General features: G+C 38.2%; 1 protein-coding gene across 4 annotated transcripts in view; it reads right to left on the minus strand.

Moving 5' to 3' along the window:
* Positions 1–12,123: 12,123 nt before the first annotated feature.
* RALYL (RALY RNA binding protein like) overlaps positions 12,124–21,210 on the minus strand; it is a 364,670-nt gene continuing 355,583 nt past the window's right edge. For all 4 annotated transcript variants that reach the window (XM_056485415.1, XM_056485416.1, XM_056485414.1 and 1 more), the window contains one exon: positions 12,124–15,223. In XM_056485415.1, the coding sequence (XP_056341390.1) occupies positions 15,206–15,223 (18 nt within the window). In that variant the 3' untranslated portion in view covers positions 12,124–15,205. The remainder of the gene's footprint in view (positions 15,224–21,210) is intronic.

Below are 21,210 nucleotides of genomic sequence, written 5' to 3' on the forward strand. Positions count from 1 at the left end.
TGGTGGAGTCACTGTCCCTGGAGGTGTTAAAGGAGAGACTGCCTGTGGCACTCAGGGCCATGGTGTAGTTGACAAGGTGTTGTTTGGTTATAGGCTGGACTCAATGATCTCATCAACCTGATTGATTCTGTGACTAATGAGTACAGTGGAATGATCCCTGCCCCAGTCCAGCTGCCAGGCCAGGATGCCATTGCCTTTCTGGTCACTTTGCTGGCTCCTGTCCAGCTGCTGTTGACCAGCCCAGCTCCTTTTTCCAATGAGGAGATTTCCAGGCACTCTGCCCCAGCCTGTGGAGCTGCACAGGGTTGTTGTGACCTGAGTGCAGGACCCAGCACCTGGCCTCATTCAGACACACACAGGTGGCCTTGGGCCATTGACCCAGCCTGTCCAGACCCCTCTGCAGAGCCTTCCTGCCCTCCAGCACATCAACACTCCCACCCAGCCTGGTGTCATCTACTGACTTACTAAGGGGACACTCGGTTCCCTCATCCAGGTCATTGATACAGATATTAAACAGGAGTGATACTGAGCTCTGGAAACACCACTTGTGACCTACATGTGATCTATATGTATAAATTCTCAGAAAATCCAGTAATGCTGCTGTTCTCCCTAAGTATAATTTTAATAATTTAGAAATTCTCCTCTGGGATTATCAGGCTTGTTTTATGGAAGCTGTCAGGTCCTCAAAAGCAGCAGAAGGCAGCAATGCAGAGAACACCTACCTGGAGGTAAAACATGACCTCTGAATTTTCAACTATATGCAATGTGATATGGAAGACAGAGGGAGAAGGAATATATTTTACTTTCTAGCACTTTTCAGAAGAAGATTTTGCTGCCTGCTTTTCCAAGTGAAGTCAAGCTTTTTCCTAGCAAAAGAGCTATCATAATGTAGATAAGATTTGTTAAGATATTACATATTGACATGATATTATTAAGTTAAATTAATTGTATCTTGAGGAGAGCATATCAGCAGTAAAGGCAGAATAGTTGTAAATATACCTCTCCCTATGACTGAATAAATATTCTTATCACTCCTTCAGTGCAGGGATTTAGGCAATGATTTTTTCATACAGGTCTAAGTGCACAATCAGGGGTCTCAATGTGTTTTTTCCTTCAGTGCACCAGGGGAAAAAGAGAAATAGTATTGTGCCTGTGCTTTTTCCTATAAATTACATACTTCAAAGACTGCTTCAGACTATAAATTGCAAACTGGATATGAAGTTGAAAGGATACTGCACATAGAAATGTGACTGAGACTGAAAGGAGAAATCAAAATATTTTAGGAAATTATTACAAATAAATACTTCTCAATATTTAATATTTAACTTTCAAATACTTGCTGTAAGTCTTTGCTTAGGTTAAAAAGACTTTTTATATGGAAAGAAGTAATTGCTCTGCTTTTCCAGTGATAAACTAAACAGATATTTTTGTGATTTCTTTCCAAATAGAGTGATGTTTATAAATGCCATTTAATGGTCTGTTTATATCTGGTATATTCAAAGGCTCAATTTTACTGTAATGGAAAATATGCAAAATCAAGAAGAATTAAAAAGAGTGAGATAAAATGAAGTTGTGTATTGAAAAATCAAGCTGTTCATAAACAACATTCAGTCTCCAGAAATGCCTTGCAAATAATAGAATCAATATTAAGGCAATTGTGATGATTGCATCAGATTTTTGTTTGTTTGTTTATTAAATGAAGAAGAGATTGAACTCATTTTAGCATGCAAATAGGTGTTTGAGAGGAAAGTTTGATTTTTTTTTTTAAGGGTAGCCCCAACCTGCCTCAGACCTGATATTTTTCTAAAGGGAGCTAAAAGAATTAGATGCTCATCTGCTCCAATATGTCAGGAAGAATCAAACTTTTCTGGGCTCCTCTGAAAATCTGAACTTGAAGAGTTGCAGTCTGAGGTGAAAGATGTGTGTGAATTCCTTCCTTTGAGTGATATTTTCTTTATGGAAGCATTAGATTTTAGTATCCTGAATTACAAATAGCAAGAAAAGGCAGAACCTTGGAAAGATTCAGGATTAAAAATTAGGTATATCTCCCTAATTGAAGGGTTTGCGGGGTCTTATAATCAGAAGTCATCCAAAAGGTCTCAAATATATTTTTATGTAAATTTTTTTGAACATTAAAATTTTATTAATGGTCAGTACTGTGGCAAAACTGCTTTCACATTCAAGTATGAAAATGCAGGTCTATCTACACAAACAGAAGGGACATATATGCAAAGCATGTAATTGAAATTGAAAATATAGAATACGAACATAATTTAAAAAAATTAGCTTGGCTGTTGGCTCCCTGTATTCATCATCTTAGTAGTAAGCCAAGGAAAACCTGATAGCTTAACCTCTGGTCCATGCTGATTTGCACTTGTAATTACTGAATAGTAGCCTGCATCTGATTGAGTTAACCAATTTGAATTAAGCTTGAAAGGAAATAAAAGTTCTGGCAGATCATCTTTATCTGATGCCAGATCAGAAAAATTCCAAAGAACCTTTTCTGCTTTCCTTCCCTTTCCTGGCCTTGCATTCCTGCCTTCTTTGTGTCATCTGCTGTGACTGTGCACTTGAACTGGGAGCAAGCTGGAAGCCTGACCTTGAACAACCCCAATGTTATGCTCATCCTCTCCTAAAACTAGAGGATTCTTTCCATTAACTCACTCAGTTAATTTAACATACTCAACAAAATAATTGTGGTGGATGCAAAGCTCTGGACAACACTGCTGCTGCCTGGCATAGTCCTCAGCTGGGGAACTTTCTCTCATGTGCAGGTATCAGATTGATCTAGTTTGAGCTAATGCATTTTATTTTTCCCCAAAAACCCCCTAGAGGATTGAAACCTGACACTAACAGTCCTGGCTGTAAGTCTTATCCCTTCCTATACTCCTCATAAGTGATGGTCACCAGATTAAGTCAACTGTTTTAAACAAAGGTATCATGTGGTTCAACAGGTTTCTCTTAAGAATAATATAAGATTAAGGACTTTGTTTGGACAAAAACCTTCACTTGTGTTGAATTGGTGTCATACAGTCCTCAAATCCAACACTACACAACACAACCCAGCTGGAATTTCTTAGGTTTCCTTCCTTTGCCAGGGCTTGCCAATGGGCAGATAACTGGGGACACAGCAAAGGTCTGATACATTGCTTTTCCTTTAAGGTTTCATCACTAAATAAATGTAACACATGAAGTGTTTAACACATTCTCTTGAAACTTCTCAGAAAAATAACTTTTAGTTCAGAATAAGTACAGTAATTCCACTCATGATTTAGTGCATTCTTTGTACATAAAAATAGGATGAATTACTTCAAAACTGAGTGCAAAACGATGCAGTTTCAACCAGAAAACTCTCATTTTCATGCTGATAATAAGAGCTATATCATATTATTCCTAATCACAGCAGGCCAGAAGCCTCTGGTGTGCCCAGTCTAATAGCAATGTACAGAACAACTAGGAATTATCACTAGATAAATTTTAAGTATAAGAAAGCAGGCTGCAGTGCTGTGGTATGGGTAACAGTCTTTTAGCTGAGGCTGAGCATATGAGATACTCTTGTCCCTTTTTGTCTTCCAAAGAAGTGGGCAGTGCTGCTGTAGTTTCACCTCCTGGGTTACCAGCAGTGTATTTGTATTTCTTGGAAGCATGGGAAGTTCAATGCAGGCTGAAACACAATAGCATTCTCTTGCTTATGCTGGGAAGGGGTCATTACAGAACAAGTTTGCTCAGTAACACTAAAAATATACAGTTGTAGCACGTCTATCTCTGTCTATCTCTCCTTCATGTGTTTTAAGCTTCAACTTGCCTCTATCAAGTCCTATTATAGAGTCTCTGATCATGTTGCACTTCAAGGGTGCAGAGAGAGGTGTTCAAAATCCCCAGGTAAATATTAATGATATAACCTGTTTCCACATTCCCTTTGTGCTGTCACTGTTTAGTTTAGGCAATGGAGAAAAAAAAAAGTGTATGCCTTTCTTAAAAGATGAACTCTTGCTGTTCAAATACTCTTGAAGTTTTCATTAACCACAGAATGGCTAATGTCTTTCTGATTGCTATTCCAGCTCTTGTTTTTTTGTTACCTAACTCACAAAGAAACAAACAACTTTATAATTCAGTGAAGGTAGTTCAGGAAGTCCAGTTCTAACCCTCAGTTTTAGACAAGAAGGACTATGAAACTGAGAGCTGAGGAATAGCTTTTAAAGAAATGCAAAGCCTCTGCAATTCTGCATTTGTATTTTTGCTTTTCACTCAAATTATATAGCTGGATGTGTTTCAGAATCTGTTATATTCTTCTCAAAACTGGTCTCCCTAATGCTGTTTTAGCTGATGGTAGTCTCAACAGAAACTTTTGAAGTAGATATATGAGCATATAAGCATGAATATACAGTGCAGCAAAAGTTTGACAAGGCAGTATACAAAACAGGAACACTACTGATTATTAATTACCAAAATAGCTCTAATATAAGAATAGGTAGGTCTTTGGAAAAAAAAAAAAAAGGCCAGTATCTTACAGAAAACCTTGTGCCTTTCTCCTCCTTACTCCTTTCCACTTGGATGTCCCTGTGACAAAGACCCAGAGTACTATTTCACAGTGGAAAGAATGCACAAGATTTCTATATATTAAAAAAGAAACTAATTGGATTTCATGCACAACAAGTTTCTATGAAACTATAGTTATCTCCTTTACATTATTTTGCTGCTATTAAAACATAAGGACAAAGAAATGTGTTTGTCACAGCCCTCGTGGTAGGAATTGCCCCTGGGACTCAGCCCTCCCATCCCTGAAAATGACTATGTTGGCCAGGGCTGAGTGCTTTTCAGCCAGGTTTGCAGCTGGGTTGAAGGGCTGCTTTGGTGTAACCACTGAGCAAAGTGTCTCTGTCTCTGAACCAGAGGTGAACCTGTAATTCAAAGGGAAAAAAAAAAAAAAAAAAAAAAAAAAAGGAAGTCTACAGCACTTTTATGTTCATTTCACAGTTCATGGTGAGAAATTATTCTTATTTTTCAAGTTCCTGCAGTGCTAAGCTGAGAAAATGGGCTTTCAGTAGTTTTCTTTTAATTGGGAGCCCAGCAGTACAAAGACAGAACAGGCTGGGGTATATTTTGAAATCACCTGCTGCAGCTTGCACTGTGGCAGTAATTGAAGCTAGGTGTGACTAAAGTATAACTCATCTAATGGTAATAATAGGTGCCACAGTCTGGTCTTCTTTCATAGGTGATAAAATGATAATTTAGCAGATGCTACATCTAGTTCTATTTTTCATTGGGTAACACAAGATCGGGGTTTCAGTTCCTACTTTACTTAACTACTGGAGGACTTATCAATAACTTTGATTTATTTTTGCTGCCAACTTACTTTCTCATGAGCTTTGTTCAACCAAGTTTCTAGTTTTCCATGAGTTCCTACAAAAAATTCTCTGTTATATGAGCAGATTTTTGGAAGCTGTTGTTGACATGAATCTGAATTATGCAGCTACAGATTCCAGTTTGAAAATGTGTTCAAAACTTTCCTTTGCCTACCTTGGCCCTTTTTAACTGGCATCTAGCCCCAGTTATCCTATTGAAACATCTTAGTTAAAATTAGAAGTCTTATTCACCAACATAAATATCTATAAATATTGAAATGGTTCAAAAACTTACATCCTTCTCAAAACTGAAATTTTGCCAGCCTGAGTAAGTCCTGAGTAACTGAAACATCCTCCTGGAGCTGGCAGCTATGGTCAGGACTATGTGAGTGTTATTTATTTGTGGATAATCTAAAGGAGGATCTACAATGCACTAGACATCTGTGTTTAGTCATCTAAATTTCTTCCTTGGTGTCCCGTTTTAGGATCCTAAGGAAGGATTCCTGAGGACTTGAGTGTGTGGTATTGCTATTGACTCCAGCAAGACTTGTGATCTCAGTATTTCTCTAAGCCATGAAGACTACAACCACTGGTAATCTTGTATAAAGAAGTCTCAGTTCAGTCTCTCAGTCCTTGGAGCCTGTCCTCAGCTGTTGTTGTCCTGCCCATAGTGCTTTGGTTTAGGAAGCAAGAAAATGCTCAGCCTGGATCTGGGCTAAGTTGCCATAGACTTAATAACTCTGTGTGCCCTGGTCACACAGCTCGTGCCTACACTCCACCTACATGCACACAGGAAGTCTCCCCACCTAATATTGGTATGATTGTCTCATGCATGCATTCAGTTTTCTTCTCTGGATCCTGCACAAAACCTAGATTTTCATCCAGTGGCATTTGGCAACAGGACAGTCTCTCACTCTGCCTTTCAACAGCTCCACTGTCCTTCCTGAGACACTTACTTCTTTATTTTGTTCTTTGAGCCAAACACTGGTTCCTTGTCTCTCCCTCTGGATCTTCCCTTTGCTATCCTTTCTGCAGTGCCCTTCAGTCACTGCCATTTGCTGTTTTCTTCCCTGAAGCAATGTATGGCCTATCTTCTTGGGATCCCTCTGACAGTGGATCTCAAAAATATTTATCTCCTATGGGAACAGCTGGGATCTGTGCTTAGCCAATCCTGCTCTTCTTGTAGCTCTTATCCAGCAGCTCATAACATAGCACAGGCAGTTCAGAGATGGAATAGACAGGACCACCTCCCCTCACCACCTCAGAGACCTTGAGTCTACAACTACAAACTCCCTGATGCAGGGTGCAGAATTTTCTGAGAGAGCCCTCTCTTATTTTTTCCAGCTGAAACTGTTTCTCTGTGTGTGAACTAAGTGCTCAATGGCTGTGAATGAATGTTCATCCTGAATAGGATGAGAGACAGCAAGCTGAGCATGACTTCAGCAACTGCAAGACTCTACTGGGATAAAAGGTTTCTGCTTCAATAAGATGAGAATATTTTAAATACAGACAGATTCTTGTGATGGAGAATATACATAAGATGGCTGTTACATGCTAATTCTGGCACACTCCTTATGCACCTTCAGCATTTTTTTAATGTGGACTTTATGTATGTCACTTTATGATAACATGGAATCACAGCATCACAGAATTTCTGAGGTAGGAAGGGGGCTCTGGAGATCCTCCTGTCCAGCCATGTCATGTGCAACTGAGGCACATCTGCACCAGCAGATGCAGAAAAGTCTTGTCCCTACTTGGATTGTGGACAGGCTGGCAGCACATGTGCTGGTGTAAGCCAGCACTAAGGTTGGTGGGAGTGTTGATCTGCTAGAGGGCAGAAAGGCTCTACAGACAGATTTTTACAGATTGGGTCAATGGTCTCAGGAGAACTGCATGAGGTTCAATAAGGAAACGTGCCAGGTCCTGCCCTTGGGCAATAACAACTCCCTGCACTGCTGCAGGAAGGGGGAGAGCAGCTGGAAAGCTGCTCAGCAGAAGGGGATCTGGGAGAGCTGACCCACAGCAGCTGAACTTGAGACAGCATGTACCCAGGTGGCCAAGGAGGCCATGGCATCCTGGCCTGGGTCAAAAATAATGGCCAGCAGGAGCAGGGAAGTGATTGTCCTGCAACACTTGGCACTATGAGACCACATCTCAAGTGCTGTGTCCTGTTCTGGGCCTGTCACCTCCAAAAGGACACTGAAGTGCTGGAGCATGCCTGGAGAGCAGCGTTGGTGAAGGGTCCTGTAAGGAGTCACTGAGCTGGCTGGGGTTGTCAGTCTGAAGAGGAGACTCAGGGTGGCACCTCATTGCTCTCTAAACCACCTGAAAGGAGATTGTAGTGAGGTAAGGGTTGGCCTGTTCTGCTGTATCAAAAGAGGAAATGGCCTTAAAGTGCACCAGGGGAGGTTCAGATGTGATATTAGAAAAACTGTAAGTGGTCAGGCATTGCAATAAGTTGTCCATGGTCATCTCTGGAAGTGTCCAAGAGACACCTGGATGTGGCATTGGGGACACAGGGGTAACTATGATGGTGCTGTGCTGACATTGGACAGATGATCTTTACAAACTTGTTGGTTCTGTGATTTCATAGGCTTCAGTTTTAGACTCATTGGATCCAATCTTTACTAGCTTATGTGTCTCCCTCATACTCTCTGGTTTTCTGTATAAATGTGCTTAATCTTTCAGCCAGGTGATTTGGAGATTTTTATGTATTAAAGCATAGTGTTGCCCAAATTGAAAGAGAAAATATACTAAAATTCATAGTTCAGTAATTTTAAACACTTTTTCAAACCAAGAACATCTGCAAAGAACATGGAAGTAGAAATATTTTTCCTGAGAGGCAACATGATACAGTAGCATGATCCTTGCTCAATTTAAGTGATTTGTGGTAAGTAAACCCAGTATACTGTTCAGCCACAAATGTGAGCATAACTCTCTCAGCATCCGTGAAAACCAATCCTCAGTGGGATGCATTCTTAATTTTATGAATTTCTACATTTGCTGCTCAATGCTTTTCTAAATTTTCACCTGCATTGCTATGGAGACCACTAAAATCTGATTATCATTGCTGAAGGCACCACCTTAGCTTCAAGAGATTAAATAATTTTACTTTTGCACATTATTTGCTCCAAAACCTGGTTAACGCTGTCAACTTAGAACTACCCCTACTGGGGAATTTGCTGGAAAGGAAAATGTGATTTATGATTTAAACTCCATTACTATGCTGATTATTCACAGCAGTGAAAATTTATACCCAGCTTGATGTGAAATATTTAGTTTAGGAGTTTTGCCCGTAAGGAAAGACAGAGATATGATAAACTATAACACCAGTGTCTTTCAATTTGTAATGATTTTACTGAGCCAGGGCCCAGTTTAGTCCTCTGAGCTTCCTGCTGTTACCAACAGGAGAAGTCTGTGAGACAGCTAAGTGACCTCTCCATGTCCTATATCCCTTCTCTAGCTAAGAAATTATTCAAACTCCTTCTTCTGTGACTACTTGAGGCATGCAGATGAAAAACAGTCTCTTAAACCATATTTAAAGAGGGGCTCATAAACTCTGTGAGAGTTTTAGTCCTCCAGACTCAGCCTCTTGCAACCTCATCCCTCAAGGAGTCAGCCCTGAATGTGGAGATGGGATCTCCTCTGTTTGCAGGTCCATGGGCTCTGTGTGTGTGTAGGTGTGCATGTACCCATTGCTCATGCTCTTCATTCCTGGGAGGAGACCCCTTAGCTGCTGCTGTCCTCTCTGAAAAACTTGTAGTTTAATGAATGAGACAAACTGCCCACAAAAGAGGGGGTTAAGGTGTTGGGGAAAGAGTTTGAGCTTCTCCCCTGTAAAGACATCTTTGAAAAGTGCTGTCTGAGGAAGCTGCTGGAACTCTGACATCTGCTGGGATTGCTCACTCCCTTTAAGCAGGAGCAGCAGATGTGTTCTCTTTGTAGCTCTGCACTACATGGAATTTCATAGAGCTTCTCTTGAACCTAAAGTTTACATCTGATAGGAAATACAGCAATGTCATTTGTCTGCATGAATGCCCATATGTAATTCCATGGGCATTGATTATTTTGCTATTTTTCTTGTTGCTGTTATTAATTGTCTGCTACTGTCACATTATCTTGTGACATGACTTGAGTCATCCAAATCCAGTGTGGAATAAATTGACCAGAATGAGACCCATATAAGCTGATAGCACTCCTGGATTGCTGTCTCCCCACCTTGTTATGTTACCAAAAAATAACTCAAAATTTGAAATTCATTTACAAATGATCCTCCTATAGTTGCAGAAGCATCCAAATTTCAAAGGTCACTCATCTTTGAAATCAGTACAATAAATTATTTATAGCTTGGTGTCAAAAAATATATTTATGGTTCTGAGACAGGACCTGATAAACTTTCTCTCTGAAGCCTGTTGCCTTAACTAATAGTGCTCAATTAATAGAATTGCAAAACACAATTGCATACACTGGTACTTTGATTACAAGTAATGCAACATGTCATCACAAACATGGTAAAACTCCTGACATGCATCACTGAAAGTTGTCTTGTATAGAACTAAGAAATGTTTTGATGTTAATTTACTTGATATCACATATTGCATAAAAATGTGCCCTCTTTTTAATGTAGATTGCTGATGGAGACCAGAATGTAAAACACTCTCTGGTGAGGAAAAAACAATCTAGATATTTGGTAGTTCTTTAATGTGAGGGTGGTGAGTCACTGGGACAGAAGTTGTGGATGTCTCATCCCTGAAAGTGTTCAAGGACAGCTTGGATGAAAAGTCTGCCCAGGGCAGGGGCTTGGAACTGGGTGATCATTAAGGTCTCTCCCAACCAAAACCATTCTATGGTTCTATGATCTATAGTTTTTCTATCAATGGAAGCATAGATATACAATTAATGTGACCACTCAAGTAAACAGATATTTATGAAATCCCTCCCTTGGCTTGTGGATTAAACACCAAGGCCAAAGTTCTGAAGAAGGAGTAAATTTTTAATGTGATTGACTGCTTATTACTAAGTGTTGAATTTTCACTAAATTTGACGAAAATCACATGCAAATTTTGAGGCTTACCCCTTGAAAGAATCATCAAAATCATGGCATGCTGGCACACACATGAAAATAAATAAGTGTATGGGGGAGGCTTCTTCAAATGCAAAATGAGTACTAGTGCAAAACATCCCCTTTTAATAATTTCTTCAGTCATTCTGAGGTAAAATCCTTCCAATCCTCATTCAGATAGCACCAGATTCAAGCTGCAGCCCTGCCATGCTGTGTATCCTCTGTTCCTCCGTCATGTTCCACTGTGGTCCTGCTGCAGCAGCAATATTATCAACAGCAGTATAATTACTTCTTTTTTAAAATAATTTGCTAAATGCTGGTACAACCACTCATAGAATGAACACTGACCAGAGTTTCTACTTAAGAATCCAGTTGGAGTAGACACTGAAGGTACTCATTTAATGACTCTCAACAGAGATGACTTTGATTCTTATTTTACACAACTTTAGCTGTCTCTAGTTCTAATTATTTAAAGCACAAAGCAATGGAAGGGCTTTTTTCCCCCCACATATGTGGAGCTACACACCACAGATATATTTACATATAGTAATACACCAGCAGAGTGGTTATGCAAAGTTTTTTGTTCATTACCTTAGGCTGCTAAGTCATGTAGCCAGGACAGTTTCAGAAGGATTTAAATGTAACCTTTAGAAATATTTTTGCTTGGTTAGTGGGATTTATGTGGGATGGATGCTCTGCAGACTAGTTTTCTGTTAAAAGAAAGTGTGATACTTGCAGATTAATTATGTTTGCACAAACATGGAACAGCAATCTTTTTTTGAGGGGTTAATCAGAAAAAAGTACTTATTATAGCAGCCACAAAAATTCAAGCATTTTTTGTCCCAAATGGGTTATTATTACACCATCCAAAACCCAATAACTATGTACTACCTGTACCACTCTGTGTTTTTTCTAAGCAGTCTCTTAGAGGATTTTCTTACCAGTTTTCCAGAGGTGATTCTTGTAAGGGCATAGATTATAAGGACAGGTCTGTAACTGCTGTACAGAAGGGCCTTAATTTTCTATTTCTCTTTCATTCTTGTGGCCATTTCATTGCTGAGAAATTCTCAAAGCTACAGTGCTAACTTGTCAAGTTGTGCTGGTTTTACCTTATATTTCAAAATCATCTTGCTTCCCAACAATACCAATATAATTTAAAATCATTCTCATAGACTTTGTGGACCAATTTTCTTTAGCTTGCCTGTACAGCAACACTTTGTGAATGGAATAGGGAATTATGAATGAAAAATGAATTTGGATACTGAGCAGAAAATTATAACTATTTTTGGCACGGTTTTCATAAATTATGTTAATTCTGCTTTTGTGATACATGAAACAGAAGCTTCCAAGATTAAGAAAATGCATTTCTTAAATTCAGTGAAATATCCCCACTATGCCTTCCTCTTTTTCACTCTGCTAAATTCCCTCTTTTCAGGAATTTGGTCACATTTCTTGTCAGTCATTTTTTCATACAGTACCGATGCTTAAATTTCTCAAACTATTAAAATGATAGCAAGTTTAACATTTTTATCCATTTTACTATAGCTTAGTACTTAATATTATGATTGACTGCTTTTGTTTGGTCTGCTTTGGAGGTTTGTGGAGGATGGCTGTGTTACAGAGCTTTAAATGCCATTTTTCCATGAGAGAAATAATTTTTTTCCTGGAACGTGTCTTAGAGTCACATTTTAAGAGAAGAAATTGTAAAACTGAATTAGTGCATAAATCAGAGAAAATATTTATTTACAGACATGTAAAAATTATGTTACAACATTTTAAAGAAAACTGTAATGAACCATCAATCTGTTCTAATGGTCAAACTCTGAATGTTTCAATTCTAAATTGCCATGGCACCAATTAAAAATCTGACTTACAACAAGATTACAGTTATCTACATAGTTTAAGTACAGTGATTTTTCAGAACAAAAAATGGATCTACAGAGAAAACTAAGAGGAACTGCAACAATATGTAATACAAGAGTTTACAAAAGTAAAAATATTTTTTCTTGATCCAAACTTTAAAGCTTTTTAGTAAATATTTTCCATTCATGCAGCTGCCCATGTTTAAAACAAATATCTGAAATACACAGAGCATATAGATCTGTGTAGAAAATGAATTGGTTTGATTCAGAACTGTCTGTAAAGGATTTTATGACTGTTGACTGTCCAGACTGATTGACAAGATCATTTATGTTTCCTTTTCTTCTGCATTGCAAGGGATGAACAGTGTTGAAAAATCCCACAACTGACAAAACTTATGTCAAACAAGTAGCAGGTGATGGCAAACAACACCGAGCATACTGCATACATGGACAGCAGAGAATTATTAAGCTCTGTCAAAGCTACCAGCATCCTCTGGAGTGATTTTAAGCAAACATGCCATTGAGAAACCTTACTAGTAATAGACATCTGTAACAGACTTCTGCTAATGAAGTAGTGCCTCATGGCACAGAGGTGACTTTTGTGTTCAAAATACACTCAGGATTTAAACTGTGGTGTGAAACAGTGTCAACATTGTGAATGTGCAAATTGCTTTTGTGAGTTTATAAACCAAGGGTAATGATTGTAAAGGATGTGTAAAAATGTCAGAGTGCTTTCTGTTAATGTTAGCTCATTTGGAATGGAGGTGGTGAAGAGACAATATACCTAGATGTTCCTCATATCTAGTTTATTAACACCAATATAAGAATGGAGCTCCTTGGATGATATTCTGCATCTCTTAAGCCAGCCAACAGTTTATGTGATTTAAATGGGACAAATGCCCACTGAGTTGCTGGGATTTAGAGTTCTTTTTTTTTTTTAACTATCAGCCAAAGACAGAAATCCCCAAATGGCAATTCTTTTTGCATTTTTACAGTTAGAAATGTTCATAACCTATATTAAGAGATAGAAAGTGGAGAAGTATTTCACCCTCTGATTTGGCATAACATTTCACTAACACAGGAGTAATACTTTTTTTGCTGCACTTTTCTCAGAGAGTCAGCCTTGACAAATTCTGAAGCTGCAATTCTTTATGCTGAGGTGTAACTACTTACACTAGTCTTTCCTTATTTAAGGAGCTAGGTACTACTCAGCACTTTTGTAAACCATGTAACTCCACACACAATAGACAAGCTAGATATAACATACACAAACCTAACTGAGAGTGCAATGTCACATAGCTGCCTAGTGAAAACAATTCTCACTCAGTAATAGATATTTAAATTCAAATGTATGCTTTTATTCCAAATTTTTTGAAGAATATCATCCTTCTTTGATGGTGGTCCCCATGCCAGAAACCTGACCAGAGACCTTGAGCTCCCACCCACTTACACCCATGCTGCTTGAGGTGAACCTGCAGAAATTTAAAGTTAGACCTTTTAAAAAGTCTCTCTGGTACCTTTTGTTTTCTCTTGTTTTCAGCCTACAGAGAATGTTTGAAAGGGCAAGGCAAGAGGTCATCTTTGTAGCCCTGGATGATCTGAAGTTGCAATACCCCGGACACGGAGCTCAGTGGTCAGGGCTCAGTGCTGCAGACTGGCACACAGCTGGGCCTGTGCTCCATTTCACTGGGTAAGATACTTCCTAGATTAATGCCTCCCCCTCCTGGGAGGCTGTAGCTAATAAATAATTTATTTACCCTGCAATCACTTTAAAGACATGTCTCTTTCTGTACGAGTACCATTAACATAAAGACGTGGATGAATAAATACATATTCCTTGTTTCATGTCATCTGCAATGCTAGAGAGGTCTGCCTTTGGGATGGTGAACAAATTGGTACTTTTATAGGGGGAGAAGATCTTGTGCCCATATGCTTTGATACCTTTAATGTCTCAATAACTAGAGAAATAATGCATCCATTCTGTTTGAAAGGAAATAGGATTTATTAAGAAATTCTACACTGAGATTCCTCCTACAACATCTGTAATAATTAATTATTCCAACTTCAGGATTTTAGGAGGGCCTTAGGAGTTTGTGGGTGGAAAGATTACTGCCAGAAAATAACCCAAAAAGTAATAAGTAGGCTAAGTCAGACTGTCATATATTGGCAGGCTATAAGAAATTTTCCTGGCTAGACAGGAGGCTGACTGACTTTCCATATGGTAGCAACAAACTGCCTTTAGAGATCTGCAAGAGCAGCTGTAACAACTGTCTGAAGAATGGCATCAGAGAGAGGGCTTATCTGAAAAAAGGGATTTATAGGAGGATGCAATTTACAGTTTATGAAGGATTGCTCTCTTATTTTGACATTTTCACTTCTTAGAAACTATTCTATTACCAAATGTAATTATTTCCAATGACAAATAAATTAAATAAAATAATGGGAAATACCACACAATGTATTTAATTGTGGCACTGATCAAAATGTTCTTGTTTGAATTAAGCAGGAAACAAAGCAGTGCAATGACTCTAAATATGGTAAAACAGTAAAGTGTGCTAATCATAAAAATAGCTTTTAGAAATATACATTTGTATACAGTGTTTTCCACACCTGTTAAATACGTCCTTCATATTATTATGATACAGTACATTGGCCCTTAAGACATCAAAATTAAAAAAATAATACCAATAATTAGCCAGAGAAAACCACATTTACAATCTAAACCATAAAAATCTGACAATTGTACAGCTTAGAACATATAAGAAATGGATTTTCTAATATTTGAACAATAATGTCCATTTTAATAAGTAAATTGAGTTTCATACAAATTGAATCAAAGGTGTTGTCAGCCAGTAAGAAACTGCAGTTCACAATTTTCTGTGGGGAAGTCAGAGTTTCTCTTCTCAGCCTTCAGGGGGTTCACACATGACATCTCATCACTTGATCTGTAGAAACTGAGAAATGAAATGTTGGCTTTAGAATGAAGGCATAGAATTTCCTCCAGGAGAACCTCAAAAAGAAACCAAGAGAGCTGGGGAAAACAGCCAAGAGGACTATGACTTGACTTTTTCACAAATCAACCAAATATCAATGTTAGTAATGCTTTCCCACCTTAAACCATTGAAAGTTAAAAGAAGAATAGTATTCCTGCAACAGTGCATCAGTGCAACAGTTTTGAGCAGACACTATGGCCCAAAATAACAACAGCAAATCAAGCAAGAGCTGTTGAAGCTGAAGTACACCTCTCCTTGATAACTCTATGCAAACAACTGCTGAATAATTTCTATTTTAGCAGCGGGAAATAGAATAATGTATCGTGGCTTGTCGTTGGCAGCTTTGCAATGAAATGCTTTATTTGCATAATAGCATTCAATCTAAACAAATTGCATGTAGAATTCTTTGCTCCAGTCCCATCACACTATTTATATACCTTGGTGCATTTCCATTGGCTCTGTGCTTTCAGCAATGCCTATAGTTACCAGGTTGATGGGTTTTCCCTCAGTTGCTTCCCTTTTGCTGTTGTCTATTTTGCTATTGTTTTTGTGTACCTGCCATAGGATAAAACTGTATATCCTTCCATTCCTTTTGTTGCTGTATCAGCCACACCATGAAAATGCAAAAAAACCCAGTGTTAACCAACACTTTTGAGGTTCATTCTTCCAGCAGAGGCTGGAGGCAGGTTGCATCTAAATGTCTGAGTCCTGCTATGTGACCCATTAATGTTACCAGCTTCAAGTAGGCATTGAGTGATGCTGCAGGGGAGCATAAGAAAAACCAGCTCCACCTACCCACAAAGAAACTGACAACACTTTCCTAATTGCATCTGCCTGGAAAACTGACAGTAGAAAACGTTAACAGACATAGATGGTTTCTTTTTTTAAAGTGAAATTTTCAACTCAAGGTTTTTTTAAAAAATTTTGACAAGAAAAATACTTTCAGCCAATCTTTTCTGCACTCTATTTTTTGGGGGGGGAGGTGGAGTCTATAACTGGAAAAGGAAACAGCTGCAAAACCTAGTGCACTTCTGATCAAAGGCTGAAAAATTTCCAGATGTTCTTTTCAGCCAATTTCCACCTCCTTCAATTAAAAAAAAAAAAAAAAAGAAAAAAAAAAAGTTTATGTTAAAATTTCCATTTACTGAAAACCTGGTTTTCCAGAAAGATCCAAATTGATGCAGGACTGGGCTCCTGACTTTTGAAAAAGTCAAGCATCAGATTTCCCTCTCATTGCAAAGAAAGCACCAGGTCTCTGGCTGTGGTGTCCACAAGTAACAAGGATTTGGGAGAAAAGCTCATGTGAGAGATCCCAGAACTTTTCTTCTTTCAGTTAAATCAAACTGAAACTATTATTCTCTACTTGCACAGAGAAAAATCTTCATCTCTCCTGTTTTAGGTCTGATTCCTAGAGAGATTAGCTATAATAAAAAAGACCTTTAAATTCTCTCCTTAACTCTGAGAGAGGCTTAATGGTTTTTAACTAGCTATTCATCTTAGAAGAAGTAAAAAAAAAAAAAAAAAAAAAATCCCACTGTACACCCTATTAGCTCCAAAGAGACTTCCTCTTTTCTAGTCTTTTTTTCAACTATGCTTTGCTGTTCCATTATGCCATTATAAAAAGCAATAATTATGAAAGCAGTAAGAGTCAGATTTTCAAGTTATTTATTGAAGCTTTTTTCCCTTGCCATAAACCTTTCAAGCATTTACCTGTGACCAGCACTAAAGAGCTTCATTAGGTTACTGTGAAACATTAATGTTGCTAACTATCTGGACCCAAGTCACCAGTGTTGCTTTGCTGTTGGTTAGAAACACCAACAAAAATTTAGCAACCTTACCAGTCAAAAATATTCCTGTGTTCTTCCTTCAGTACATGCATTTCTTACTTCCCTCTCATTACAAATAATGGTAAAGTCTGAGAGGGAGCATTAAAATCTGAAAGAGCCAAGCTTTTATTTTCCCTGGAATGACAGGAATCCAGGGCTATGATTAATCTAGAGTAATTCAATGCTAATTTCATTCTATTTCTTTCTTTTGAATAGTGTGCAGTTTATCATCTGCCTTTATGGCAGCTCTGATGATATTAAAAAACCCTCATGATGACTAGTGGGTTTTTAAAATTTTTTTTTCATTTCTTTCCCCTTATATATAAAAACATCTCCTGACACAACAAGGATGAACTGAATTACATTTAAGCCAGCAATAAGGCTTTCATTTGATGTAGTTCTAACAGAAAACCACTTTAGAAAGTGTGATTTGAACATAATGCATTTTAGGAATTGAATAACTCAACTGAGCATATAGACTTGGCATCCCTAGACAATATCAAAGAAACTCTATATACTGTCCTAATTGCCATCATAATCTCTGAAAAAAAGGATGGAGAGAGTTTATGGAATATTTATTGGTTCATTTTCCACCTGAAATTATTTCTGCTGCTTTTTTCACTATCTGGATGGCTTTTTGAGCATGAGGTTTTGGAAACGCTGTTCTTAGGCTAACACTGCATTTCAGTCTTCTAAAAATTCTACTGCTACTGTTATTATAGTTCTAGTATAATCCTGCTGGCATTTTTGCCAAATTCAATTTCTACTACATTAAATTAGTTTTAATTATACACTATTATATTGTATATAACATTGGAAAGCCAACATTAAATATTAAAAAACCTCCTTAATTGAAAGTGCAGTTCTACTTTGTGGACCCTACACAACAATTACAAATGATGGAGTAAATCTGATAAAAGTCAGTAATAATGCAGAGTTTTCCATCTTGTTTTTTAGAAGCTTACTTATTTTATAACTTACCTCCCCTCAAAGACTAGCTAATTTATATATTTTCATCTGTAGATCTTTCAGAATGCTCTGCATGTAAATGGCACTTTATTTTGGGAGAGTCTGGCCATCAGATCATCTGCCAGGGGACCAGATCCTCTGTGCTCTGTGCTCTGTAGTCATGAGGCATGACAGAGTATGAATAACTTGCCCTCTGTATTGCTCCTAAAAGCCTTTCATGGGAAGAAAAATCTGATATATGGTAGAGACCTGCAGGTACCATCCTTCTAGAGTGGGATTTGCCAGCCCTGTTTCCCAGGCCTGCCTAAGGACCTGGAATCTCTAACTGTGACCCTTCTGTGGTAGGAGAGCTACTGACTTTTCTAAACTCGTTGAGATGGGCTTTATTTGTCTGCAGGAGATGGGTTTGTTCTCTCCTAGCAAGATCCAAACAGAGCTCAGCTTCTTTCCTGCTCTGAATTATTTTTTTTTTCCTTACAGTTCTGAAAAAGGGGAAAGAACAGAGATATGTTCCTTCATTCCAATAAATATCTAGTTTCCTTCTCACAGGGTTTATGGGGAAGAACATTCTGGACTTTACCATGCTTTATCTTCCAGACCTAAATGTACAGGAATAAACCTTACTATATGAGAGTGTAAATTCAGCATATGTTTTTGGGAGGGAGTATTAGGAATGTGCTATGACTAAATGACACAAAAGATGTACATGATCAACATCTTACCTTGTAGTTATTAAGAATATATTAAAAGAGAAGTCCCACAGAATATAGTTGTTACAGACTTCACCATATGGTTTACCCCACAATTAGTTATAAGCAATAAGAGCATCCAAAGTATATGAAAGACTTTCTTCTGACAAAATGTATCTGTTTTTAAAAAATCCTTTGCTCTGAATAGCTTTTATGATAGCATTAATCTTAGAAACTCTCAGAAAATGAAGCTAAAAAGAGAATGGATATATGATGGTTCACATATACATGTGAACTTGAAACCCAAAGCCTCAAGTATCATTCCTCTTACTCTCCTGTCTCTCTTTCCTTGCCAGACAAACCCATTCTCAGAACAGGAATTCTCAGTTTAATAACTGTAATGGAGGTATCTGAAGCCACTGCTGACCACTGCTTGGGAAAATTGCATGTCTGTCTCTTGCAGGCTCCTCTTGAGTTGGAGACTTGAAGCTTGACACCTTTTTAGGTTTCTGCTGGTGTCTGACTAAGCTTTGGCAGAAGGTTATGTGGCTGCCATACATCACTTTCCGTGAAACAGCAGCAAGCCCCATTAAATAGCAGCAGGTAGACTGTCCTTTCACTCCCAGCACTGGCCTTCATATGAGTGCTACCTCAAACTGCAATTGTGCCACAACTGCTTTCATTACATCTGATGCTCACTCCTCACACTGTTATCTGTACAACTGAGAATTCTGAATCCAGGTCTATAGGTGCTGCTCTTATGTCCTTGAGGACAGCATACTCTGTTTCATCTCTAATAATTTCTTTTGATTATGCACTTTCTGGACAGGCAAAGAGAAGAAAAATGGAATCTTTCTGCCGAGCAGGCATTTAAAAAAAAAAAAAAAAAAAAAAAAGCAGCAAAACAAAAGCAACAAAATAGCCAAAACTTAGCTATTATTGATCTAGATATTTATGTAAAATGAGAAAAATCATAATGCAGTACAGAAAGTAGAAATGCAAATTGCCATTCTGTTTGTTTGCTATGTCTGACTCAAGACAATATCCTCCTTTTCTCTTAAGTAGGCATTTACACTGAGTGCAGAACAATGTAATTTATATTTGTAAGGTACCATGGGGACATGCACTTTTGTTGGCTTTTACACAGCCTTCTTCATCATCAGTGGAAAATCATAAGGAACAAGCAGAGCTTACCAAGGAACGTTGAATTTGTCTTAGCTATCACATTGACTTCACACCTGTGTTCATTTTAGGTACACCTTGCACTTTGTCTCTAATTCATATAGGTGGTTTAGTTTAATGCCCCCATATGAAATGTAAATTCTCAGTTCAGTAGTGTGAGCAGTGCAATGTGAATGTGTATCACATTTTTACTGTTGTCAGTTGTAACCCTCATTAAACATGAAAAGCAAAATGATGGCACTAGTGGCACAGTTTTATAACAAACTAGTGATAAAATATTCATTGCATTTAACAAATAGAGGGATTGTTTGATAAATATTAATAAAGGATAATTAAAAGAACCAGTTGCACCTTCTTTAAACCTTTCTTCAAATGATGAAACCCAATCATTATGTTTTGAACTCTGCCAATCACACTTTAATTGCCAAAATCATTACAGAATCGTTTCTCTGTTCTGTGAACAGCTTAATTGCTTTGAAGTGTTAGTATTTATGTGAGTACATGTGAGAATGATTGCTTTAGTCATCAGTGAAAACAAACTACTATCCTCTTTGTATTAAAATGCTCTGTTTCACTTGTTTGTCCAATAAAAGTCAGCAGGAAGAGTAAGATAGCCCCATCAGATACTGATTTTTCCCCTAGACCTTCACATCTTTTCTTTCTCAGAATCCAGGCAGAATTGTGAAAAATGCTCTTGGGTGTAGTAGTGGAGACAGGATTCAATATTTGAAGAGTGCTAGAGAGGACACACTGCAGTTGAAAGGACAGTCAGGTGTGAGTCTGAAGGAATCACTTTGGGAATAGAGTCACCATGGTTATTTGAGTGGAGCCATGAAGTAAAGAAGTGGATCTATCCACTTTAATTTAGGCAGTGTGCTTTTCTCCTGCTAGACTGCTTTTGCAGCACAGCCTTCCTCTGCAAGGTCCTGAAGCTGGGGGCTCTGGGCATTCTGCAGAGTGTGGGGTGGGCCAGGATCTCCAAGCAGATGTGGAATAGGTAGGATGGTGGGGAGGTGGTGCTTTTGCAGAACTCACTGCCCTGAAGACTTTACCAGAATGCATCCACATTGCTACCCCCTAGTGAAACTGTGTACCCACCATGCTCCCTTTCCTATTCCCTCTTGGCTGACAAAGCCAATCCAAAGGCAGTAAATCCTCCCTGGTGCTGTCACAGAGTTCCCTCAGCCCATACCAATGTGCCTTGAGAGACTCTCAACACCTTCTTGGGATCCAGTCCCAAATAAAGCAGAGAAAAAAAGTTCCACCTTCATTTATCCCTGCA

Source organism: Oenanthe melanoleuca, chromosome 2, assembly GCF_029582105.1.
Source record: "Oenanthe melanoleuca isolate GR-GAL-2019-014 chromosome 2, OMel1.0, whole genome shotgun sequence".
Taxonomy (NCBI): domain Eukaryota; kingdom Metazoa; phylum Chordata; class Aves; order Passeriformes; family Muscicapidae; genus Oenanthe; species Oenanthe melanoleuca.